General features: G+C 39.2%; 1 protein-coding gene across 9 annotated transcripts in view; it reads right to left on the bottom strand.

Annotated features, from left to right (window-relative positions):
• Positions 1-399: 399 nt before the first annotated feature.
• Positions 400-22,443, bottom strand: part of LOC133623755 (regulator of G-protein signaling 6-like) — a 214,244-nt gene continuing 192,200 nt past the window's right edge. For 8 of the 9 annotated variants that reach the window (XM_061987125.2, XM_061987121.2, XM_061987124.2 and 5 more), the window contains exons 10-19: positions 19,264-19,345; positions 19,024-19,098; positions 17,182-17,283; positions 17,002-17,063; positions 15,345-15,455; positions 10,760-10,885; positions 8,629-8,815; positions 3,737-3,826; positions 3,612-3,665; positions 873-1,504 (exon numbers count right to left, since the gene is read on the bottom strand). In XM_061987125.2, coding sequence (XP_061843109.1) covers positions 1,454-1,504; positions 3,612-3,665; positions 3,737-3,826; positions 8,629-8,815; positions 10,760-10,885; positions 15,345-15,455; positions 17,002-17,063; positions 17,182-17,283; positions 19,024-19,098; positions 19,264-19,345 — 940 coding nt within the window. In that variant the 3' untranslated portion in view covers positions 873-1,453. Of the gene's footprint in view, positions 423-872; positions 1,505-3,611; positions 3,666-3,736; positions 3,827-8,628; positions 8,816-10,759; positions 10,886-15,344; positions 15,456-17,001; positions 17,064-17,181; positions 17,284-19,023; positions 19,099-19,263; positions 19,346-22,443 lie in introns of those variants that run through there. The other variant, XR_009817935.2, reaches the window with a different exon arrangement.

Below are 22,443 nucleotides of genomic sequence, written 5' to 3'. Positions count from 1 at the left end.
GTTTAGGGCTGAAGTTCATTTTAAGATTTGAGTAAAAACGTGAAATAAATTGCAATGTGGTTAGAGTGTCCGCCCTGAGATCGGTAGGTTGTGAGTTCAAACCCCGAGTCATACCAAAGACTATAAAAATGGGACCCTGCTTGGCACTCAGCATCAAGGGTTGGAATTGGGGGTTAAATCACCAAAAATGATTCCCGGGCGCGGCCACCGCTGCTGCCCACTGCTCCCCTCACCTCCCAGGGGGTGATCAAGGGTGATGGGTCAAATGCAGAGAATACTTTCGCCACACCTAGTGTGTGTGTGACAATCATTGGTACTTTAACTTTAAAATGTTTTTCAGTCTTTTGAATAATGAAGGACTTACTTTTTAGGTCCCGTTTGTCTTTGTGGTATTGTTGAATGACTGCCAGTGTATTGCACACCTGTGAAAGAATTGGACATTGACATGTTCAAATGAAAAACACCCTTGGGTAAAATCATGTCAAATGGGCTAACACAAGAATAATTACTGAGAGGGAAACAAAAAAAGCCTGTTTTTGTCCCCCTGAGGGTTCAAACTACATGCTGCTTGTGCTACGTCAATTAAAATAACTCTTTCACCCCTTTTAAATATTAATTCAACTTTTTCGGAATGTGTTTTGTTTTAGCAATGTTTACAAAACGACAGCAAAAAAAGGAAAATGGTAATGCTGCTCACAAACTCCACTAGAGGGCAGTATTGCAATACTAACTGCATCTTAAACTTTGTTGCACTCATGTATTGAATATTAAAAAACTTTTTTAAGGTTTTTTAGGCTGATTTTTAGATAGAAGAGCAGTTACAACAAATATTTACAAAATTATATAATAATGGCCGATGTTTTTTTGTGCATTCCTCTTTTATTTCGTTCTCTTACATGAGAAGTGGTGTTGTCCCACTAGAACCGAAGCTTTGCTGCATGAAGTCGTGGAATGTTTGGAAGATTTCAACACACTGGAACATATATCAATGAATGTCATTTCAAGTATTACATTATTTGTTATGAAAATGATCAACACACGTAATTATTCATCCAACATCACCTAATCATGTGTGCAATGTCCCAGCTGTTTCGCTCACAGCATCCCGTCGCCATGGCGATGGACGCCCACATCCACAACACATCAATCTACAGCATGGACGTGGTTTCCAGTGTTTACATCATGAATGCTAGCTTTAGCAGCTAAGCTACCTTAAAAACACGAGGGGAACCTTCCTTTCTTGTACCTCTCAGTGTCCTGTGTCAGCTCTGATGGTTTATTGCATGCTGTCGGCCGCCTTTCACTCGAGTGGGGAGAAGTTTAAAGCGCGTCGGTGGCGGTCCAGTCCAGCAGTCGGGTGCTATCATGCGCCTGCCAAACACACACACACACACCACGCTCCTTTTCCAGCGCTTATGGGTAACGATCCGTCCAGCTCAGAGTCCAGACGTCGTCAGGACGACTGCATGAGGCCCGTCAGACGTTTGCCAGTCAGTGACTTGCCCTGATAGGAAACAGAAGGTAAACAAAGGACAAAGTAGCTTGTTTTTACTACATTAATAATCCACCATCATTATTACAAGCTAACAGTTAGCATGTGTCAAGTACCAAGTTACATGAAGGAAATAGGCCAACGCTAGCATGTAACGTACCAAGTTATATGACTGAGGTGTACGGCAAAAAAAAAAAGTTTACATGCTAATTTTAGCATGCTAACAGTTAGCATATGTGACGTACAATGTGATGACATTTTTTATTTATTTTATTATTTATTTTACTCTATATTTTTATCTATTTATTTATTGTTTTACTTGTTGGGGTGGAAACAGCATTTGATGCACTTTTGGCTATTTTTGTCAATGTGTCTAAAGCTTAATAAAATATTGACAGTTAATTTAAGAACAATTTCCCTTGTGGATCAATAAAGTTTGTCTAAGTCTAAGAAATGTTTTATTTTAATACTACGTAATTGTATATCTTTTTTTTTCATCAGGGACGGCGTGGCGCAGTGGAAGAATGGCCGTGCGCGACCCGAGGGTCCCTGGTTCAATCCCCACCTAGTACCAACCTCGTCATGTCCGTTGTGTCCTGAGCAAGACACTTCACCCTTGCTCCTGATGGGTGCTGGTTAGCGCCTTGCATGGCAGCTCCCTCCATCAGTGTGTGAATGTGTGTGTGAATGGGTAAATGTGGAAGTAGTGTCAAAGCGCTTTGAGTACCTTGAAGGTAGAAAAGCGCTATACAAGTACAACCCATTTATCATTTATCATTTATCAGTTGTTATGAGTCCCCTCTTTGGCTTTATATTTATTTTTCTAATCAGCCTGACCAAAGCCTTAAAAATAATCTTTGTGATTAACACATTTATTTATTTTCTCCCGTTAAACTGTAAGTAGGTTAGATATAATTATTAAATATGATTCAAATCAAGACTAAGATGGCTAATTCAGTGTTAACATTTATACACTTATACATTTATAAATATCAATAAAGTACTTTCTATTCTATTTGAGTGGGCCCCGTACCCCTCTGTAGTGGACAAAGTTGTCCCCGAGATGACAAATGTTAAGAAGCCCTGTTGTACTGTATAATGATCACATCTGCCTTGCACCTGGGGCGTATGTTGTAAATGATTATTGATAGTAGAGATGTCCGATAATATCGGACTGCCGATATTATCGGCCGATAAATGCTTTAAAATGTAATATCGGAAATTATCGGTATCGGTTTCAAAAAGTTACATTTATGACTTTTTAAAACGCCACTGTGTACACGGACGTAGGGAGAAGTACAGAGCGCCAATAAACCTTAAAGGCACTGCCTTTGCGTGCCGGCCCAATCACATAATATCTACGGCTTTTCACACACACTAGTGGATGCAAGGCATACTTGGTCAACAGTCATACAGGTCATACTGAGGGTGGCCGTATAAACAATTTTAACACTGTTACAAATATGCGCCACACTGTGAACCCACACCAAACAAGAATGACAAACACATTTCGGGAGAACATCCGCACCGTAACACAACACAAACACAACAGAACAAATACCCAGAACCCCTTGCAGAACTAACTCTTCCGGGACGCTACAATATACACCCCCGCTACCCACTACCCCCCGCCCACCTCTACCTCCTCATGCTTTCTCAGGGAGAGCATGTCCCAAATTCCAAGCTGCTGTTTTGAGGCATGTTAAAAAAAAAATTCACTTTGTGACTTCAATAATAAATATGGCAGTGCCATGTTGGCACTTTTTTCCAAAACTTGAGTTGATTTATTTTGGAAAACCTTGTTACATTGTTTAATGCATCCAGCTGGTCATCCCAACAAAATTAGGCATAATAATGTGTTAATTCCACGACTGTATATATCGGTATCGGTTGATATCGGAATCGGTAATTAAGAGTTGGACAATATCGGAATATCGGATATGGGCAAAAAAGCCATTATCGGACATCTCTAATTGATAGTGTAAAAAATGTCCTTGCTAAATGATATCAAACAGTGCAGTGGTTCCACGTATCGTCAAATAAATACTTGATGATCGTGTCAATCCAGAGTAAACATGAATATTTTGGCCAAAAGTGTTTGGAAGTTGTGTTGCCTCACCACACTGCGAGTGAACTTCTCCAAGGAGGTCCGTCTGCCTTGCTCCGTTTCCAGCTGCAGGAGGAGAGGCACAGATAAATGCAAGGTCAGCGCTAATTGCTACTGTACTGACACACACAACCTACTTTCTTTCTGGCCGTCAGCAGGTCCTGGTAGACGTTGGAGCGCAGGAAGCGGGCGTAGCTGTCGCTCTTCATCAGCTTGTAGATGTGATCCTGAACACACACAAGGACCTCAAGGTAAAGCGCAAATGTGCGGCGGCAGGCAACCACAACGTACACCAACATTTAAAAACACAGATATTACTTTGGGAGACAAGTAGAGCGGTACCTCAACTTAAGAGTGTTTTGAGATAAGAGCGGTGTCTGTTAAGCTTTAAGTAAAAAGGTGAGTCACGAGCATATTGCCGTGGAAAATGTCACAGCAAACGCCGCAAGATTTAACCAAAGCATCGGGACTTACTAAGTTGCTAGAATTAGCTTACAGCTCGAGATGGACATAACTTTACGGGAAGAAAGGAAGTGAATGTGAAGGACACAAGTGGACGATATTCATTGAATTAAAGAAATAAATCATCAAAAAACATGGCCCAGCGTGTAGCGAGCTTAGGAGTGTATCCCTCCTGGTCTGTGCAGTACTGAAGCAGAACGAGCCGATAACGCCAGCCAAGAATGTTAAAATGATATCCAAACAGCAGACGTGTGTCAATGAAAATATGGAGAAGCTGCTGATGGTGTGTTTGATGGAGAAACCGCTGAAGTCTGTTATTCAAGTACATTATTAAGACATGACTTCATAAAACTACGGAAGTTGTTTGTACGACATTCTATTGTATTGCTTTTACACAATATTTATTCTTCAAAAGTTTTTATTCTTATGTCACGTTAAAATTGTGCACCAATTAAAATTGACTTAAATTCATTTCAGTGAGAGACTTTCATTTGGGATTCATGTGTTAAAGTCGCAAGGCAAGGCATTAGAGATGCGCGGTTTGCGGGCACAACCGCGGAGTCCGCGGATTATCCGCGGATCGGGCGGATGAAATTTAAAAAAATTAGATTTTATCCGCGGGTCGGGTCGGGTCGGGCGGTTGAAATTAAAAAAAATTTGATTTTAAATAGATTCAGGCGGGTGGCAGTTAAACCAATTCGGAAATATATATACATAGTTAAATGTTACCCACATACGAAAAACGAGCAGGCACCTGCTGCATATGCCACAACAGAAGAAAAAAAAAAAAAGAGATGGACACTTTTACGGAGCGGAGAAGGGACGCCTCGCCGGGGTCCGGGACCGAGGCCCCTTCCCCCGAGAGGGCCCCACCGGGAGCCGTAGCTGAGGCGATCCGCGAGAAGGGCCCGACGCACGTCCAGGGACACCACCGCGCCCACCGCACCGACACCCCGCCTCGTCCGCCTTCGCCGCGGCCGGCGTCACGCGCAGCAGGCAAGCAGCTTACCTGCCCGCCACCCCCGTGGCCGGGGGCTCGTAACAGGGGTCGCTCCGCCCGCGCAGCTTACCTGCCCGCCACCCCTGTTGCCGGGGGCGCGTAACAGGGGTCACTCCGCGCGCAGTGCGCTCACGAAAGGGGTGGGGCTCACCCTGGTTGATATAGACAGCAGGACGGTGGCCATGGAAGTCGGAACCAGCTAAGGAGTGTGTAACAACCCACCTGCCGAATCAACTAGCCCTGAAAATGGATGGCGCTGGAGCGTCGGGCCCATACCCAGCCGTCGCCGGCAGCGAGACGCACTTGGAGGTGCGCTCAGCGCGGCTCCCATATGATTGCGCACTGGTGTGCGTCTGGGTCGTGACAGCGTGGCACGCGAATGTCTGTGCTGCATTGGATCAGTCTCCTTTCTTTAACAGGCAAAAGCTTTATAACCTCACTAATGCCTTGCATCGTCTATATTAGATATATAACAACGGGCGGGTGCGGGCGGGTGCGGTTCTGATCAAATGTTACATCGGGTGGATGGCGGATGGTTGACGACTTTCTGATGCGGTTGCGGATGAAATAATTGCCTATCCGCGCATCTCTACAAGGCACGTTTATAGAGCACCATTTAAAGAAGGCAAAATAAAAATATAAAATCACATTTCAAATTAAAACCAGAAAATACAATCATATTTAATTAAAATGAAAATCAATCAAAGAGTGTAGTTAACATAACATATGACAAGCAGTTGTCATATGCACAATTAGATAAAAGTGTTTCCGCCTGGATTTGAACATTGCCAAAGTTGAGGCCCGTCTCACATCTTTAGGAAGACTATTCCAGATTTTAGAAGCACGGATAAATAGGAGACCACTTCCTGAGGTTCTCAGAGCTTGAGATGGTTCATATGTCTCTAACATGTCAGAGATGTACTTTGGAACAAGACCATGAAAAGACTTGTACACACGGAGAGCAGTTTTAAAGTCTATTCTCTGATCACCTAAGCACTGGACTTATATGGTCGTATTTCCTGGTTCTCGTCAGCCATTACCATAGTCTAACCTGCTGGAGACAGAGGCATGGATTAGTCATTCTAATTCTGATTTACACATCAGTCCTCTGATTTTGGCAAGGTTTTTCAGGTGGTAAAAAGCTGTTGTTATTGACTTAATGTGGCTGTTAAAGTTCAAGTCTGAGTGCATTATTACCTCTAGATTTATAACCTGATTATCAGGTTTCAGGGAGAGGGTCTCAAGGTGACTAATAATAGTTTATCTTTGTTTCTGTGGGCTTAAGACAATCATTTCACTTGTGTTTGAGTTTAGCTGAAGAACATTATTTTCCATCCACACACTGATCTGTTCCGTGCAGCGACAAAGGGGTCATATTATGATTTTTTTTACAACATTTAAAACACTTTCTTGTATTTTTCGGATTATAAGTCGCAGTTTTTTTTCATAGTTTGGCCGTGGGTGCGACGTATACTCCGGAGCGACTTATGTGTGAAATTATTAACACATTACCGTAAAATATCAAATATTATTTATCTCATTCACGTAAGAGACGAAGCAAATGGCAGCAATCGTCACACACACGTCAGCAATCGTCACACACACGTCAGCAATCGTCACACACACGTCAGCAATCGTCACACACACGTCAACCAATAAGAATTCGGCGGGGGAGGGTCATGGCAGAAGTACATTATGGGTCATGGGATGCTAACTGCTATATGCTACTGCCGTAGCTATTAAAATGGATCACATCAACATTGGCGGTAACTTATAAAAACTGAGAAGGGCTGAACTAAAATGGCACCGAAAAGGAAATCATATACTGCAGATTACAAGCTGGACGTAGTGAAATATGCAGCAGAGAACGGCGATCGAGCAGCAGAAAGAAAGGACATACCAGAGGCGACACCGGGGAAGAAGATTTCATGGGATTTAGCGATTAGGAGTGACAGATTGTTTGGTAAACGTATAGCATGTTCTATATGTTATAGTTATTTGAATGACTCTTACCATAATTTGTTACGTTAACATACCAGGCACGTTCTCAGTTGGTTATTTATGCCTCATATAACGTACACTTATTCAGCCTGTTGTTCACTATTCTTTATTTATTTCAAATTGCCTTTCAAATGTCTATTTTTGGTGTTGGGTTTTATCAAATAAATTTCCCCAAAAAATGCGACTTATACCCCAGTGCGACTTATACTCCGAAAAATACGGTAATTATAACTACACAATACAGAAAAAAAATAAATAAATAAAATAAAAGCATCAATAAGAAAACAAGCAAACAATTTACAGTCACAGAATAATAATTACCATGTAAATATAACCACACAATATAAAACCAAACAGATCATCAACAAGCAAACTAATTTAAAGACTCAGATAAAATATTACTCTCTTTTTAAAAACCTGTTTACTTTCAATGCCGGTGAGACTTTGAAGCAGGTTATTCCAGAGCGATAAAGATCTATAAATAAAAGATTTACGCAAAGCATTCTTCCTGGGACGAAGGAGTACAAAATGCCCCTCTCACTGAACGCCCTGGTATTGTGATTATGTATAGTGCTACTGTGAACTATTTGGGCCATGAGAAAAGCAGGAGTTTTACTACCGGTTACTGATTTGAACAATATAAGAGTATTAGCTGACAACCTGTCAGCTAATACAGAGCTCCAGTGCGATCGGCTCCTTTCTAACAGACATGTGTGCAACTGTCACTTTGCACGTACTTAAAAAAAGACAAAAAATCGCTCGCTGTTGAGTTTTAGTCTTGAGAAATTTCACTGCGTGTGCTAAATGGTTATATTTGCCTTTCCTCCTCCCAGTTTTGTGGACGCACTGATGATCGGCGTATATTCTGCATATCCATGAAGACAGACACGCTAAATGAATTGCGCTACTTGTTCTGCTCACGAAAGAGACGCAATCCTCTGTTCAGGAGTTTAGTAGATAAAGTTTGCATGTATTCTTTAAGTAAATCAGGCACTTGTGCTAACCATAAATCGTTTGGCACAGTTCCTCAATATTGGAGTGTAAATAATCAATATCAGCCTGGTACTGTCTGCAATTGAGTAAAATAAAAACAAATGAGCAACTTTAGTAATCCATCCATCCATCCATTTTCTACCGCTTATTCCCTTTTGGGGTCGCGGGGGCGCTGGAGCCTATCTCAGCTACAATCGGGCGGAAGGCGGTGTACACCCTGGACAAGTCGCCCCCTCATCGCAGGGCCAACACAGATAGACAGACAACATTCACACTCACATTCACACACTAGGGCCAATTTAGTGTTGCCAATCAACCTATCCCCAGGTGCATGTCTTTGGAAGTGGGAGGAAGCCGGAGTACCCGGAGGGAACCCACGCAGTCACGGGGAGGACATGCAAACTCCACACAGAAAGATCCCGAGCCCGGGATTGAACCCAAGACTACTCAGGACCTTCGTATTGTGAGGCAGATGCACTAACCCCTCTGCCACCGTGCTGCCCAACTTTAGTAATCTAGTCTGCTTTTTTTTTTTTTAAGTAGAATTTGACTGAAAGCCCTTGTCGTGCCCACCTGTGCGTCCTCATAGCTGTATCTTCCAGGATCTTTCAGGTTGTGGCTGGTGCGCTCATAGCTGTGAGAGTCTAGGTTGATGGAACTTGGCGCTCCTTCTGCCAAAAACTCGGCCCAGATTTCGTGCGCTCTTTGTGCTACTTCCTGCTGTGGAATCCTCTTCAGGTCCTGCACGGCCAACCAGAAGCTAAACAAATAGCAAATATTAATACAGGACCATGATGATGTTTTCTAACTGAATCAATGTTGCTTCTTCTCCGAACAAGTCACATTTATTTCATAAACTAAATATAAAAATGTACATATTTTCCAAATATGTTTAGCACTTTTGAGTCTAATAGTGTTTTGAACTATTCACTTGCTTTTGTTTTGTTAGACATATAAACTTAGGGCGCGGCCACCGCTGCTGCCCACTGCTCCCCTCACCTCCCAGGGGGTGATCAAGGGTGCTGGGTCAAATGCAGAGAATAATTTTGCCACACCTAGTGTGTGTGTGACAATCATTGGTACTTTCACAAGTACTTTCTTTGATCATTTTGTGTGCAACTATAATAAAGTTATCATCTTGGACCTGGAAATAGGAATGACAAAATAATACTATTATAAAAATTAGTATTAATCAAATATCAAATAATACGGTAATAATAAATATTGACTATAATATACAATATATATATATACACACACATATATTCATATATACACACACACATATATAATATTATGATGTATATAGTATAATGTAATCAAATATATCATATTAAATGTAATGAAAAATTACTAAAACATTTTATTTCATAATGTAATGTCATTTTTGTTTTTAATGTAATAAAATACAATGTTAAGTACTGGTAATACTTGTATAATACATATCTAAAAATATGACATAATTCAAATATTTATATTTAATCATATAATATAAGATAAGGTATTATTTAATGTGTAACACAATAAAATTTAGTATGACAAATAATGTAATTGCAATGTAATGCAACATATAAAATATGACAGTGTTATAATTTAATAAATATATCACTAAAGAAAACATCATATGACATAATGTAATGCATTATAACATTATATGTCATTATACATAGACATAATATAACATTAATAAAGAAAATTACTATATGACATTGTAATGTTGGGTAATATAATAAAATATCAACAAAAAATATTATATGCTGTAACGTACTATCATTTAATGTAATGTTAAATATTCTGATAAAATATTGCTAAAGACAACATGACATATGCGTTACATATAACAAAAAATATGACAAGTATAATGTAATGTAAGATAATGCAATAAAATATCACTAAAGAAAACATACAGCAATGTAATGCAATGCTAAATATGACTGAAGTAAACATATATGACATATTGTAATGCAATGTTAAATACTATATCACAGATAAACAATTTTTAGGACATATTGTTATAATGTAATGTTATATAATAAGTTATAACTAAAGAAAACATAATTGAATGCTTTATAATATAATCAATAAAAAACATTACTTCCAATGTTAAGTAATATAATAAAGTATCACTAAACAAAAAAAAGATTATATGACATATTATAACTTTATGTAATGTTAAATAATAAAATACCACTAAAAAACATGTTATATGTTATACAATGTATCACAAAACTAAACATTCGATGACAATTATAATGTTAGATAATATAATAACATATCAGTAAAGAAAACATGACATACTGTAATGTAATATACTATATCACAAAAGAAAATAATATTACAAGTATAATGTAATGTAATATATAGTATATCACTAAAGAACACATTTATGTGATGTTATATAATAAAACAAAACAAAAAAAGATGTAGCACACTGTTATATGTTATTTTACAACGGGAAAGTAAGAGAATAACTATGAAAGAAAAGTCTTAGAGAATACAAGTATATAAACATAAGTATTAAAATAAAGTAACTAATCTACAGGATCATTGTTGTTCTGACATGAAAAAAACAGTTTGTGTGAAAATATCAAATATGAACTGTGGTCAGTACACAAATGAAAAGAAAATATTCCTGATTGTTTTTTTGAGATGTGGTGCAGTAAATCTTAAAGATTGTGCACGTAAATTATGAACATAAACTCACCGCAAGTTTTCCGAGCTGAACTCGGACTCCAAGAACTTGAAGAAGAGATCTCGTCCAGCTGGGTCCTTCAAGGCTTCTTCCAGCGAGAAGCCCCACTTCTTCACCCTCTGCTGACCGGGCTCCTTGCTGGGGAGGAAAGTAGTACAAACTAAATACTGCGCATTCTTATATTTTCATCATCCTAAACTTTCAAAACTTTGATATTGTCCTTTATTGTGCGCAAGTGATTTGATTGCAATTGATTAAGCAAACTGACCTCTGAATTTCCTTTAGTGCCTGAGAAAATGTCCCATTACACCGAGTAATTACCAGTAGATATCCCGCACTACGCTTTATGGCGCTGTTAAATATACAGCACTGACCTCCTTTATCGTGTACCTCTGACACGCATTGACTGCTGCTTTATTTATTTGAAGAATAAGTATGCCTTTATGTCTGCACGCTGACAAGTAAATGAAGACGTATGTCTTATGTGTGAGGACCTCGTCTGCCCACTCTGGGCGGAGGTGAATATATGCAGCTAGAAATAGTCAGGAAAAGTAATAATACAATACAATAATAAAGTAGTTTCAATTATATGTTCCTCCCAGTCCCAAACCAAGTTTAATAATTAGAGGCAGGGAATTGTTCATAAGTGTGACTCGTGATGGGAAAATGATACATCGGCGAGTGTATGGCACACTCAATAGCTGCATTGACATGTGAGTGTTTCCTAATACTCTTCTGCCATCTACTGGATTAAAAAAGTCCCTACACAAAATTTCTGCACAGCTATTTGTTAAAAACCAAAACTATTTGCCAACTACAAACCCCGTTTCCATATGAGTTGGGAAATTGTGTTAGATGTAAATATAAACGGAATACAATGATTTGCAAATCCTTTTCAACCCATATTCAATTGAATGCACTACAAAGACAAGATATTTGATGTTCAAACTCATAAACTTTTTTTTTTTTTGCAAATAATAATTAACTTAGAATTTCATGGCTGCAACACGTGCCAAAGTAGTTGGGAAAGGGCATGTTCACCACTGTGTTACATGGCCTTTCCTTTTAACAACACTCAGTAAACGTTTGGGAACTGAGGAGACACATTTTTTAAGCTTCTCAGGTGGAATTCTTTCCCATTCTTGCTTGATGTACAGCTTAAGTTGTTCAACAGTCCGGGGGTCTCCGTTGTGGTATTTTAGGCTTCATAATGCACCACACATTTTCAATGGGAGACAGGTCTTGACTACAGGCAGGCCAGTCTAGTACCTGCACTCTTTTACTATGAAGCCACGTTGATGTAACACGTGGCTTAGCATTGTCTTGCTAAAATAAGCAGGGGCGTCCATGGTAACGTTGCTTGGATGGCAACATATGTTGCTCCAAAACCTGTATGTACCTTTCAGCATTAATGGCGCCTTCACAGATATGTAAGTTACCCGTGCATTGGGCACTAATACACCCCCATACCATCACAGATGCTGGCTTTTCAACTTTGCGCCTATAACAATCCGGATGGTTCTTTTCCTCTTTGGTCCGGAGGACATGACGTCCACAGTTTTCAACAACAATTTGAAATGTGGATTCGTCAGACCACAGAACACTTTTCCACTTTGTATCAGTCCATCTTAGATGAGCTCAGGCCCAGCGAAGCCGACAGCATTTCTGGGTGTTGTTGATAAACGGTTTTCGCCTTGCATAGGAGGAGAGTTTTAACTTGCACTTACAGATGTAGCAACCAACTGTAGTTACTGACAGTGGGTTTCTGAAGTGTTCCTGAGCCCATGTGGTGATATCCTCTACACACTGATGTCGCTTGTTGATGCAGCACAGCCTGAGGGATCGAAGGTCATGGGCTTAGCTGCTTATGTGCAGTGATTTCTCCAGATTCTCTGAACCCTTTGATGATATTACGGACCGTAGATGGTGAAATCCCTAAATTCCTTGCAATAGCTGGTTGAGAAAGGTTTTTCTTAAACTGTTCAACAATTTGCTCACGCATTTGTTGACAAAGTGGTGACCCTCGCCCCGTCCTTGTTTGTGAATGACTGAGCATTTCATGGAATCTACTTTTATACCCAATAATGGCACCCACCTGTTCCCTATTTGCCTGTTCACCTGTGGGATGTTCCAAATAAGTGTTTGATGAGCATTCCTCAACTTTATCAGTATTTATTGCCACCTTTCCCAACTTCTTTGTCACGTGTTGCTGGCATCAAATTCTAAAGTTAATGATTATTTGCACACAAAAAAAAGTTTATCAGTTTGAACATCAAATGTTGTTTTTGTAGCATATTCAACTGAATATGGGTTGAAAATTATTTGCAAATCATTGTATTCCGTTTATATTTACATCTAACACAATTTCCCAACTCATATGGAAACGGGGTTTGTATAAATTGTATGTGTATGTCAAATGTAGAGTTTTATTAACCCAGTAAATTGTAAGAAGACCATTATGAAACATTAGGAGCCTGACCTACTAAGGTTTGCATGTAATGAAACACATGCAAACTTGATAGCACACGCAAAGCTGATTTTACTAAATGACTGCACAAAGGATGGAAACTCTTCAGCGAGCAAAATTGTTTGTCTCTGTCTTCATGAAGATGCAGAATATAGGCTGATCAGAACGCCCACAATACTAAGAGGAGAAGATGCAAATATAATGACTCAGCACGCGCAATGTGATTTATCAAGGCCGATCACTGTTTTGCTGGTGCTATTTTGCGTCTTTATTTAGCACTCGTAAAAAGTATACGCAAACTGATAGTTACGCACATGGCTGTGAGAAAGAGAGAGGCGACAGACAGAGAATCCTTCATCGTGTGTGTGAGTGTGTATGTCAACATACTTGGACTGTCATTAATATATGAATAATATTACCGTATTTTTCGGACTATAAGTCGCAGTTTTTTTCATAGTTTGGCCGGGGGTGCGACTTATACTCAGGAGCGACTTATGTGTGAAATTATTAACACATTACCGTAAAGTATCAAATAATAATATTTAGCTCATTCACGTAGGAGACTAGACGTATAAGATTTCATGGGATTTAGCGATTAGGAGTGACAGATTGTTTGGTAAACGTATAGCATGTTCTATATGTTATAGTTATTTGAATGACTCTTAGCATAATATGTTACGTTAACATACCAGGCACGTTCTCAGTTGATTATTTATGCCTCATATAACGTACACTTATTCAGCCTGTTGTTCACTATTCTTTATTTATTTTAAATTGCCTTTCAAATGTCTATTCTTGGTGTTGGGTTTTATCAAATACATTTCCCAAAATAATGCGACTTATATATGTTTTTTCCCTTCTTTAATATGCATTTTCGTCCGGTGCGACTTATACTCCGGAGCGACTTATACTCCGAAAAATACGGTAGACAAATTGTATATTCAGCAACATCCTTTTATAATTTTATAGCTTCTGAATGACTGAAGGGGCTGATTAAAACACTTTTTTTTTTAGGGCTGTTTGTTTTTTTATTTAGGAAATATGTTATAATAATATATTTCCAATATTAAAAACATGTCTTTCAATATGCATTTGGTTGCGCATGAATCATTCCAGACCCATTAATGTGCTGCAGTTCCGTGACGGACCACCGCCTCCCTGCACAGTGTCAGAGACACTAAAAATTGTTTCTGTTGTCCCAGATTAGGATTCTATATTGCAAAAAAAGGTGTTCAATTATAGATGTGTGCTGCTAGTTCAACAACATCGCACACAGGTTGGAAAGCCTGATAACATCAATGTGAAGGGGAATATGAGTGTAATGCGGGTAGTACAAGCAAAAACCTAATTAAAAAATGGCGGTCTGCAACACTTTTTAATCATACACACAGTCTTAGTAGATCACACGCCACACGCCCCCTAATAGCACTCGCAATTTTATAGTTTGCACACGCTATTTGGCACTTGGCATTTGGATCTTATAAGATCATGACCTAACAGTGTCAATACAGCTATAGAGTGTGCATTACACTCACTGAGTTGTCAATTACTGTTAGCACAGTAAACAGGAAATAAAGAACATTTACCTTTTTTCTCACTATAACGGACAAGCGGTAGGAAATGGATAGATGGATGGAAGATCCAAATGATCACACACTTCAAAATTGTGTCTTTTTCTTCTTCTTTTTTTTTTTAAATCAATGATGGCGATAAAAAGCGATGTCAAACACAGCACGCCATTCCTCCGACTTCTTACAGTACGAGCTGTCACCTATGAGCCGAAATAAGTGCTTGCAGTTTAGTTCTTCACAGTCTGTTTTTTTCTTATAGCGACACACACACACACACACACACACACACACACACACACACACACACACACACACACACACACACACACACACACACACACACACACACACACACACACACACACACACACACACACACACACACACACACGCACATTTGAGGGACACAGCATCACTCCTTGTGTTTCATAATGCATCATGTTATGTTATATCATATCTGTCCTGTGATTGGCTGGTGAACAGCACACTGATGAACAGCACCAGCTCAATAATATATTAATAATAAAAGAATGGACCAATGAAGTGCTTCTGAGTGTACCTGGCCTCCAGGTCCCAGTAGGAGGGGTCATCGCTGGTCCAAGGGTTAGATGGCTCCTGCGGCGTCACAAAAGGGTCGTACTCCATGTACTGCTCCGTGTAGCTTATCAGACTGACATCGCAAAAGAAAAGGAACATTGGTACGCTTATGTCACAGCCAATCAGCTTCAGGAGGCTGAATAAAGCAGGAAGTATTGTTTGTATTTAATATCAGCAATACATGTTTAACAACAAGCCGGTAGTCCCGCGTTCTTGACTGTCAATCACTGTCGGCTGTTAATTAGCACGTTCAAATGTATCATTATTGATGGCGTAAGTCAAGTCGTTTCACAGGTTCATGCTGTGACGCACCGATTTAGCTCGGCTAAGTTGCCGTGTTAGCAGGTTTAAGGGTCAAGGAGGAGCAGCGGTGCTGGACCAGCTGGACAAAGAGTAATCACAGTTTTTCTGCAAGGTAATGGCTGTGCCCGCCAACGTGAGGTAGTCGAGGAGGAAAAACTGTGTAGGGAATTTTACAACGTACACTATACTTACATTCTTGCAATATGTAAACAGACGTATACGCATTGATGAAACTTGCAATGCAATTCATGGGCATGTTTTTTCATATATCATTTTATGTTTGTACATGTGCAGTATAATAATTAAATAATATATATAAGTAAGAATGAGAAAATAAGAAACATAATAAGAATGCTTGTATTGACACATTTATCCATATCTGCACCAAAATTGTATGGTTTCTTCCTTGGCCTATTGAGTGGATTTTGGCTTATTGTTTTAGGAGAAGAAAATGATAAGAATACATTCAACTACTGATTTTTAAATGTATTTTATATCTAAACTAATACAAATTGTATCATGTATTGTTGTATATATCACCTGAGTATAATTGTATTATATCTATATATCTTTGTATTGTATAATATTAAATTATAATGTATTACATCAAATTATGTTATATCGTATTAAATTAAATTATATTATATCTTATTGTATCAAATTATATTATATTGTATTAAAGTATATTATATTAATATATTGTATTATGTTAAATTACATTATATTGTACTACATTGAATTATACTGTAATATATTGAATTATTTAAATTTAAATGTTTTGTTTTGTTTTTTTATTTTCAAATATTGGATTACCGGTATATAAAATGATATTAAATTGTATTGTATTACAATAAATTACTATATTAAATATTATTGTATTTTATATTAGATTCCATTAGATTAATGTTTTTGTTATAACTGTAAATATGTGTTATGTTTGCTCTTTAGTGATTATTCCCATACGGTATATTACCATTATTATTATTTATTTTAATATATGTTCAAATATTTTGTACCTTTCAATAGTTGTTATCTCGACATTTCCCCTTTTTGAAATTTAATGTAAATATTTACATTATGAAAAAATGCATAAAACAATTCTTGTACAACGCTGCACCAGTACAAATGTCATATTGTATATTTTATATAAAATGTTATGTTTTATTACATTCTGTTGTAATCAATTCTGTTTCTAGCCAGGATGTGCAAACACAAGTCACATGACTCAGACAGTGAGCAGGCTGCGAGGAGGTCGCTGACAACGTGATTATTGTGATATGTTTCTGTGCAGTCAACAACAAAAAATGTTATTTCACCTTTCAGCAACTTTGGACATCTTCATGCAGTGGCGATCAAGCTGGGCATTCAGGAATAAAATCTATAGTTGCAAAGAAAATGTATCATGTTTTGCTTGGAGAAAACCAAAAATAGCATTGTGGTATAAATGATGTTAAATAACAGTAAAATGTTTTCATTAGAGTTTTTTCAATGCACACCTCTTTCTCCACGTCCTCCTTGGTGCCCTTCCTGGAGTGGTGTGAAGGGGTGTGGATGGGACTACGGGACTGTGTGCCCTCCTCTGCCAAACCATACACTGACTGGCCCATTGGACAACGACATAAAGACACATTTTACTTCTACCAATACTGCAGCAATATGAGGAATACCATTGAAAACATGTGCATTGTTACCGGATCAAAGTCATTTGTCCAAATGTGGCCAAATAGGCACATTGTGGGTTTCTTGGACGTCGTCTACATGGCTAAAAGAACAATCTAAAGAAGAGAATCCCTCTGCCATCTTCCACCAGTTTTTTTCATATATAAATCACCCGCTTGAATATTTCCCTCTTCTCTTCTCTGACTCTCTCGTCGTCATTTGGGATGTGCGTGTCTGTTGTGATTTCCCTTCCTGGTTCGATGCCCCGCCCTATCTTGCCTCCGATTGGCCTGTCCGTAATAATAATATACGTAAACGAACTAATCATCATTGATGTTTCCCGTATATTTTGTCCCCTGCCTGTAGAGTTGCTTCGCTACGTAGCTTCGATTTTTAAGTTAATAATTTTTAATGGAAAACTGTAGTTTTTACCACTGGATTATCAAAAACCGTACTCATTACGGGAAAACCGTAGTTGTTGGCAGGTATGGCAAAGAGACGGATCAAGATTTTAACACGCATTGTAGGTCGGAAAAAACAAAGAAAAACGGAAAATATTTTAACAGAGATAAAAAAAGACGGATTTCCAACTATAGAGAGAAAAATCACATGCCTGGTATGACTCACTGTGAAAGTATTGCTTCTCTCTTCTCGTTGCTCATTTCGAAAGTGGCGGCTTCTTCATTCCAGTTAACAGTGCACCGTTGTCTAAACGGTCGGTGCTTCCGCTGTTGTTCTGTCGTATGCTCCCCCCGCAAAACTGTGCCGACTTTCAACCAAAGTGTCGTTCAGACTTTTAGCCGTCCATCGCATTTCTACTCGTAGGGATTCTTCATTCATTACTTCATGCAACGTTTTTAAGTTTTACAATATAACTATTCATACTTACTAAACCGTCTGTGATGTCTGTAGGGGTGTTTTCATGCATATTTGTACCTGATATCGTAATGTAATGGTGCTGGCGTCGTTAGCATTAGCTAATATGCTAACATGTTGACGAGTGTCTGTGTTACTAATATTAATTTACAACAGCATTCTTTTTGTATTGTTGCAGTTTCACAAAATCCTCAGTAAATTCACCAAAAACTTCACCGTGGAGTTATTGAGTCTGTTAAGCTGATTGGAGAGCTGGCTTCCGCAGCTAGTGGGTCCATGACGATGACTTGTTTTGTTAGATCACCCATTTTACTGCCATGTTACAGGCACCGTTTGGAAACAATTAAGATATGTAAACATTTACAGAATCTTTCTGTCTAAATAAATAATTTCACAATGTATACATCTGTGGTTTATAGTCCGGTGCAGCTAATCTATGGAAGAATATTTTTTTCTTCTAAAATGTTGTAGGTGCAGCTTATATACCGGTGCGCTCTATCGCCCGGAAAATATGGTTTTATGCAATCTTGAATCCCACTTGAAAGAACACTAAATACAATAACGGTGCAAACACAAAATTTAAACACTTTGAGCAACACTAAGAGCAACTGCCCCTAGGCAAGCTGAAGTGTATCGGACCATCTCTTGGGGAACTCAACGCTGTCGAAACATCCAGTCTTGACATTCGATTTTCACACGTAGCAAATCCACCTCCAACTTTTTGTGAGATTGTTTCAGGATTGTAAAACGTTTGATAAAAGTTTCACTGTAATATTGTGAATAATGAATACGTTTGCTATTACCTTTTTAACTCTATGAGGGTTCTTCATGCGTCTGCATTTCCTGATATCCATCTCTGTAGTGTTGACGCATCCGGGCTGCAGAGGAACAAACACAGAACCTTGCTGGTCACGTCTGAACTCTCCGTGTGGCGTGCAGAGAGCATGCATGATGGGAATATACAGTACAGTAGATGACTCAAAGGAGAAGGAGTGAGATAAGGTGCACAGCAGCAATCGCACGAGTACAGGAAGGGGGGTTACCACGGGTCTGTGGACGTCCCAGAAGGCTCTCTCCTGGCTGTCAAGGATCTTCCTCTCGGTTTTATCTTTTTTCCGGTCAATCCTGTGGAGAAGATCAGTCAGGGTGAGAACCTGAAGCTGTCCTATCAGCATTATTTGACCCACATGAATGAGGACTGGAAAGTCAGGAGGACAGCAGGCTTTTGCAAAATTCACAGTTGAACTGAAAATGACTCCTAAATTATAATCCAAATCCATCAATTTGAATTGTATTGGAATTTAAATTGCAAACGGGAAGCAGAATTGCAATTTAACGTCGGATAGAAGGAGGTACGATTAAAATTCCAATTGATAATGTTGGTGTACTGTGTTCCCTCAATTATCACAAGGGTTATGTTGCATTTCCCCCAAAGATAAATTAATTTCTGCAAATTTTTGCGAATACCTTATTCTTTGAACTATAATGTGCACTTAAAATCCTTTAATTTTCTCAAAAATCAACAGTGCTCCTTACAATGTACGGATTAATTCTGGTTGTGCATATATATATATATATACACACACACACACACACACACACACACACACACACACACACACACACACACACACACACACACACACACAGTTGTGGTCAAAAGTTTACATACACTTGTGAAGGACATAATGTCATGGCTGTCTTGAGTTTACAATAATTTCTACAAGTCTTATTTTTTTGTGATAGAGTGAATGGAGCACATGCTTGTTGGTCACAAAAAACATTCATGAAGTTTGGTTCTTTTATGAATTTATTATGGCTCTACTGAAAATGTGACCAAATCTGCTGGGTCAAAAGTATACATACAGCAACATACATTATTAATTTTGGCATACTTGCCAACCTTGAGACCTCCGATTCCGGGAGGTGGGGTGGGCGTGGTCGGGGTGCGGCGGGGGGCGTGGTTGGGGCGGGGGCGTGGTTAAGAGGGGAGGAATATATTTACAGCTAGAATTCACCAAGTCAAGTATTTCATATATATATCATACTTGCCAACCTTGAGACCTCCGATTTCGGGAGGTGGGGTGGGGGCGTGGTTGGGGGCGTGGCTAAGAGGGGAGGAGTATATTTACAGCTAGAATTCACCAAGTCAAGTATTTCATATATATATACAGTATATATATATATATATATATATATAGCTAGAATTCACTGAAAGTGAAGTATTTTCTTATATATATATATATATATATATATCAAGAGGGACAGAGACAGCGCACAGTGCATGTGGATCACATGTTACCATGGCGAGAAAACATGGAGAGACTGCCAGTTATATAGTCTCCACCAGTTGCAGAAAATGTGCCATCAGTACAACTGGACAGTGCTGTTTCAGTTCCATCATCAGGACCATCAGTGAGTCAGTCACAAACTAGTCTAATCATTGAACCAGATTCAAGTGCTGCTGAGTTGCCATCATCAGAACCCAGATCACCCACAACAAAAAACCCACCAGTGATCCGCAGGTACCCAGAAAGGTTTCGAGTACCACCAAAAAAACGGGATCTCTGAAGACAGTATAAAAATCTGTGTTAAATATGTACAAATACTGTTTGTATAATAAGCATGTTATTGTTTACAATTGAGGGTTAAGAGTTCAGTACTAAAAAAAAAAGAATGTGGCTTAAGTACAGTTTTTTAATTGAGCTGCTGCATTTTTTGGTTGGGTTGTTTATTTCTTTTGAGTAACTTCTACATTTATAAAAGGGGAGGAATGTAATGGAGTGATCTATGTTTGTCTGTTGCCATCTCCTGGTGAATGTTGGCTATAGCGTACTGGGGTTACTTTTTGGTTGGCCAACGATTTACGTGGTGTTGCGCACCTGATGTCAAGTGTGTGAGTCTGTTCTGAAGTCTACAGTAAAGAGACGTACAGTACTTCATCCCCTCGCCTGTTTATTGCCTCCAACTCAATATATTACAACAACATTGCTTCCTGGAGGAGGCGTGGCCTCCAGGTCCGCCTGAATTTCGGGAGATTTTCGGGAGAAAATTTGTCCCGGGAGGTTTTCGGGAGAGGCGCTGAATTTCGGGAGTCTCCCTTAAAATCCGGGAGAGTTGGCAAGTATGAATTTTGGTGATATAGAAACGTTACAATCAAATGAAATTAGCTTCATGGCATGGCCTCTTAACTTCATGTGAGTGATTATGATTGACGACACCTGTTGACTTCTCTGAGCCCATTTAAATAGGGCTCATGTGATGCAGTCATTAGACTCGATTACAAACGCGACAATGAGAAAGTCAAAGGAACTCAGCACAGATCTGAAAAAACTAATCATTGACTTGAACAAGTCAGGAAAGTCACTTGGAGCCATTTCAAAGCAGCTTAAGGTCCCAAGAGCAACTGTGCAGAAAATTGTTCGTAAGTATAAAGTGCATGGCACGGTTTTGTCACTGCCACAATCAGGAAGAAAACGCAAGCTATCACCTGCTGCTGAGAGAAAATTGGCCAGGACGATCAAGAGTCAACCGAGAATCACCAAAAAGCAGGTCTGCAATGAATTGGAAGCTGCTGGAACACAGGTGTTTTTCATCGCCATGGACTGAGAGGCTACCATGCAAGAAGGAAGCCCTTGCTCCAGAAGCGACACCTTAAGGCTTGTTTAAAGTTTGCTGCTGATCACATGGACAAAGACAAGACCTTCTGGAGGAAAGTTCTGTGGTCAGATGAAACATGGATTGATCTGTTTGGGCACAATACCCAGCAATATGTTTGGAGGAGAAAAGGTGAGGTCTTCAATCCCAGGAACACCAGGTCTACCGTCAAGCATAGTGGTGGTAGTATTATGCTCTGGGCCTGTTTTGCTGCCAATGGAGCTGGTGCTTTACAGAGAGTAAATGGGACAATTAAAAAGGAGGATTACCTCCAAATTCTACAGGACAACCTAAAATCATCAGCCCGGAGGTTGGGTCTTGGGCGCAGTTGGGTGTTCCAACAGGACAATGACCCCAAACACACATCAAAAGTGGTAAAGGAATGGCTAAATCAGGCTAGAATTAAGGTTTTAGAATGGCCTTCCCAAAGTCCTGACTCAAACCCCATTGAGAACATGTAGACAATGTTGAAGAAACAAGTCAATGTCAGAAAACCAACACATTGAGCTGAACTGCACCAATTTTCTCAAGAGGATTGGTCAAAAAATTCAACCAGAAGCTTGTGG

Source organism: Nerophis lumbriciformis, linkage group LG26 (genome assembly GCF_033978685.3).
Source record: "Nerophis lumbriciformis linkage group LG26, RoL_Nlum_v2.1, whole genome shotgun sequence".
Taxonomy (NCBI): Eukaryota; Metazoa; Chordata; class Actinopteri; order Syngnathiformes; family Syngnathidae; genus Nerophis; species Nerophis lumbriciformis.
This window is presented reverse-complemented; position numbering and strand designations above follow the sequence as displayed.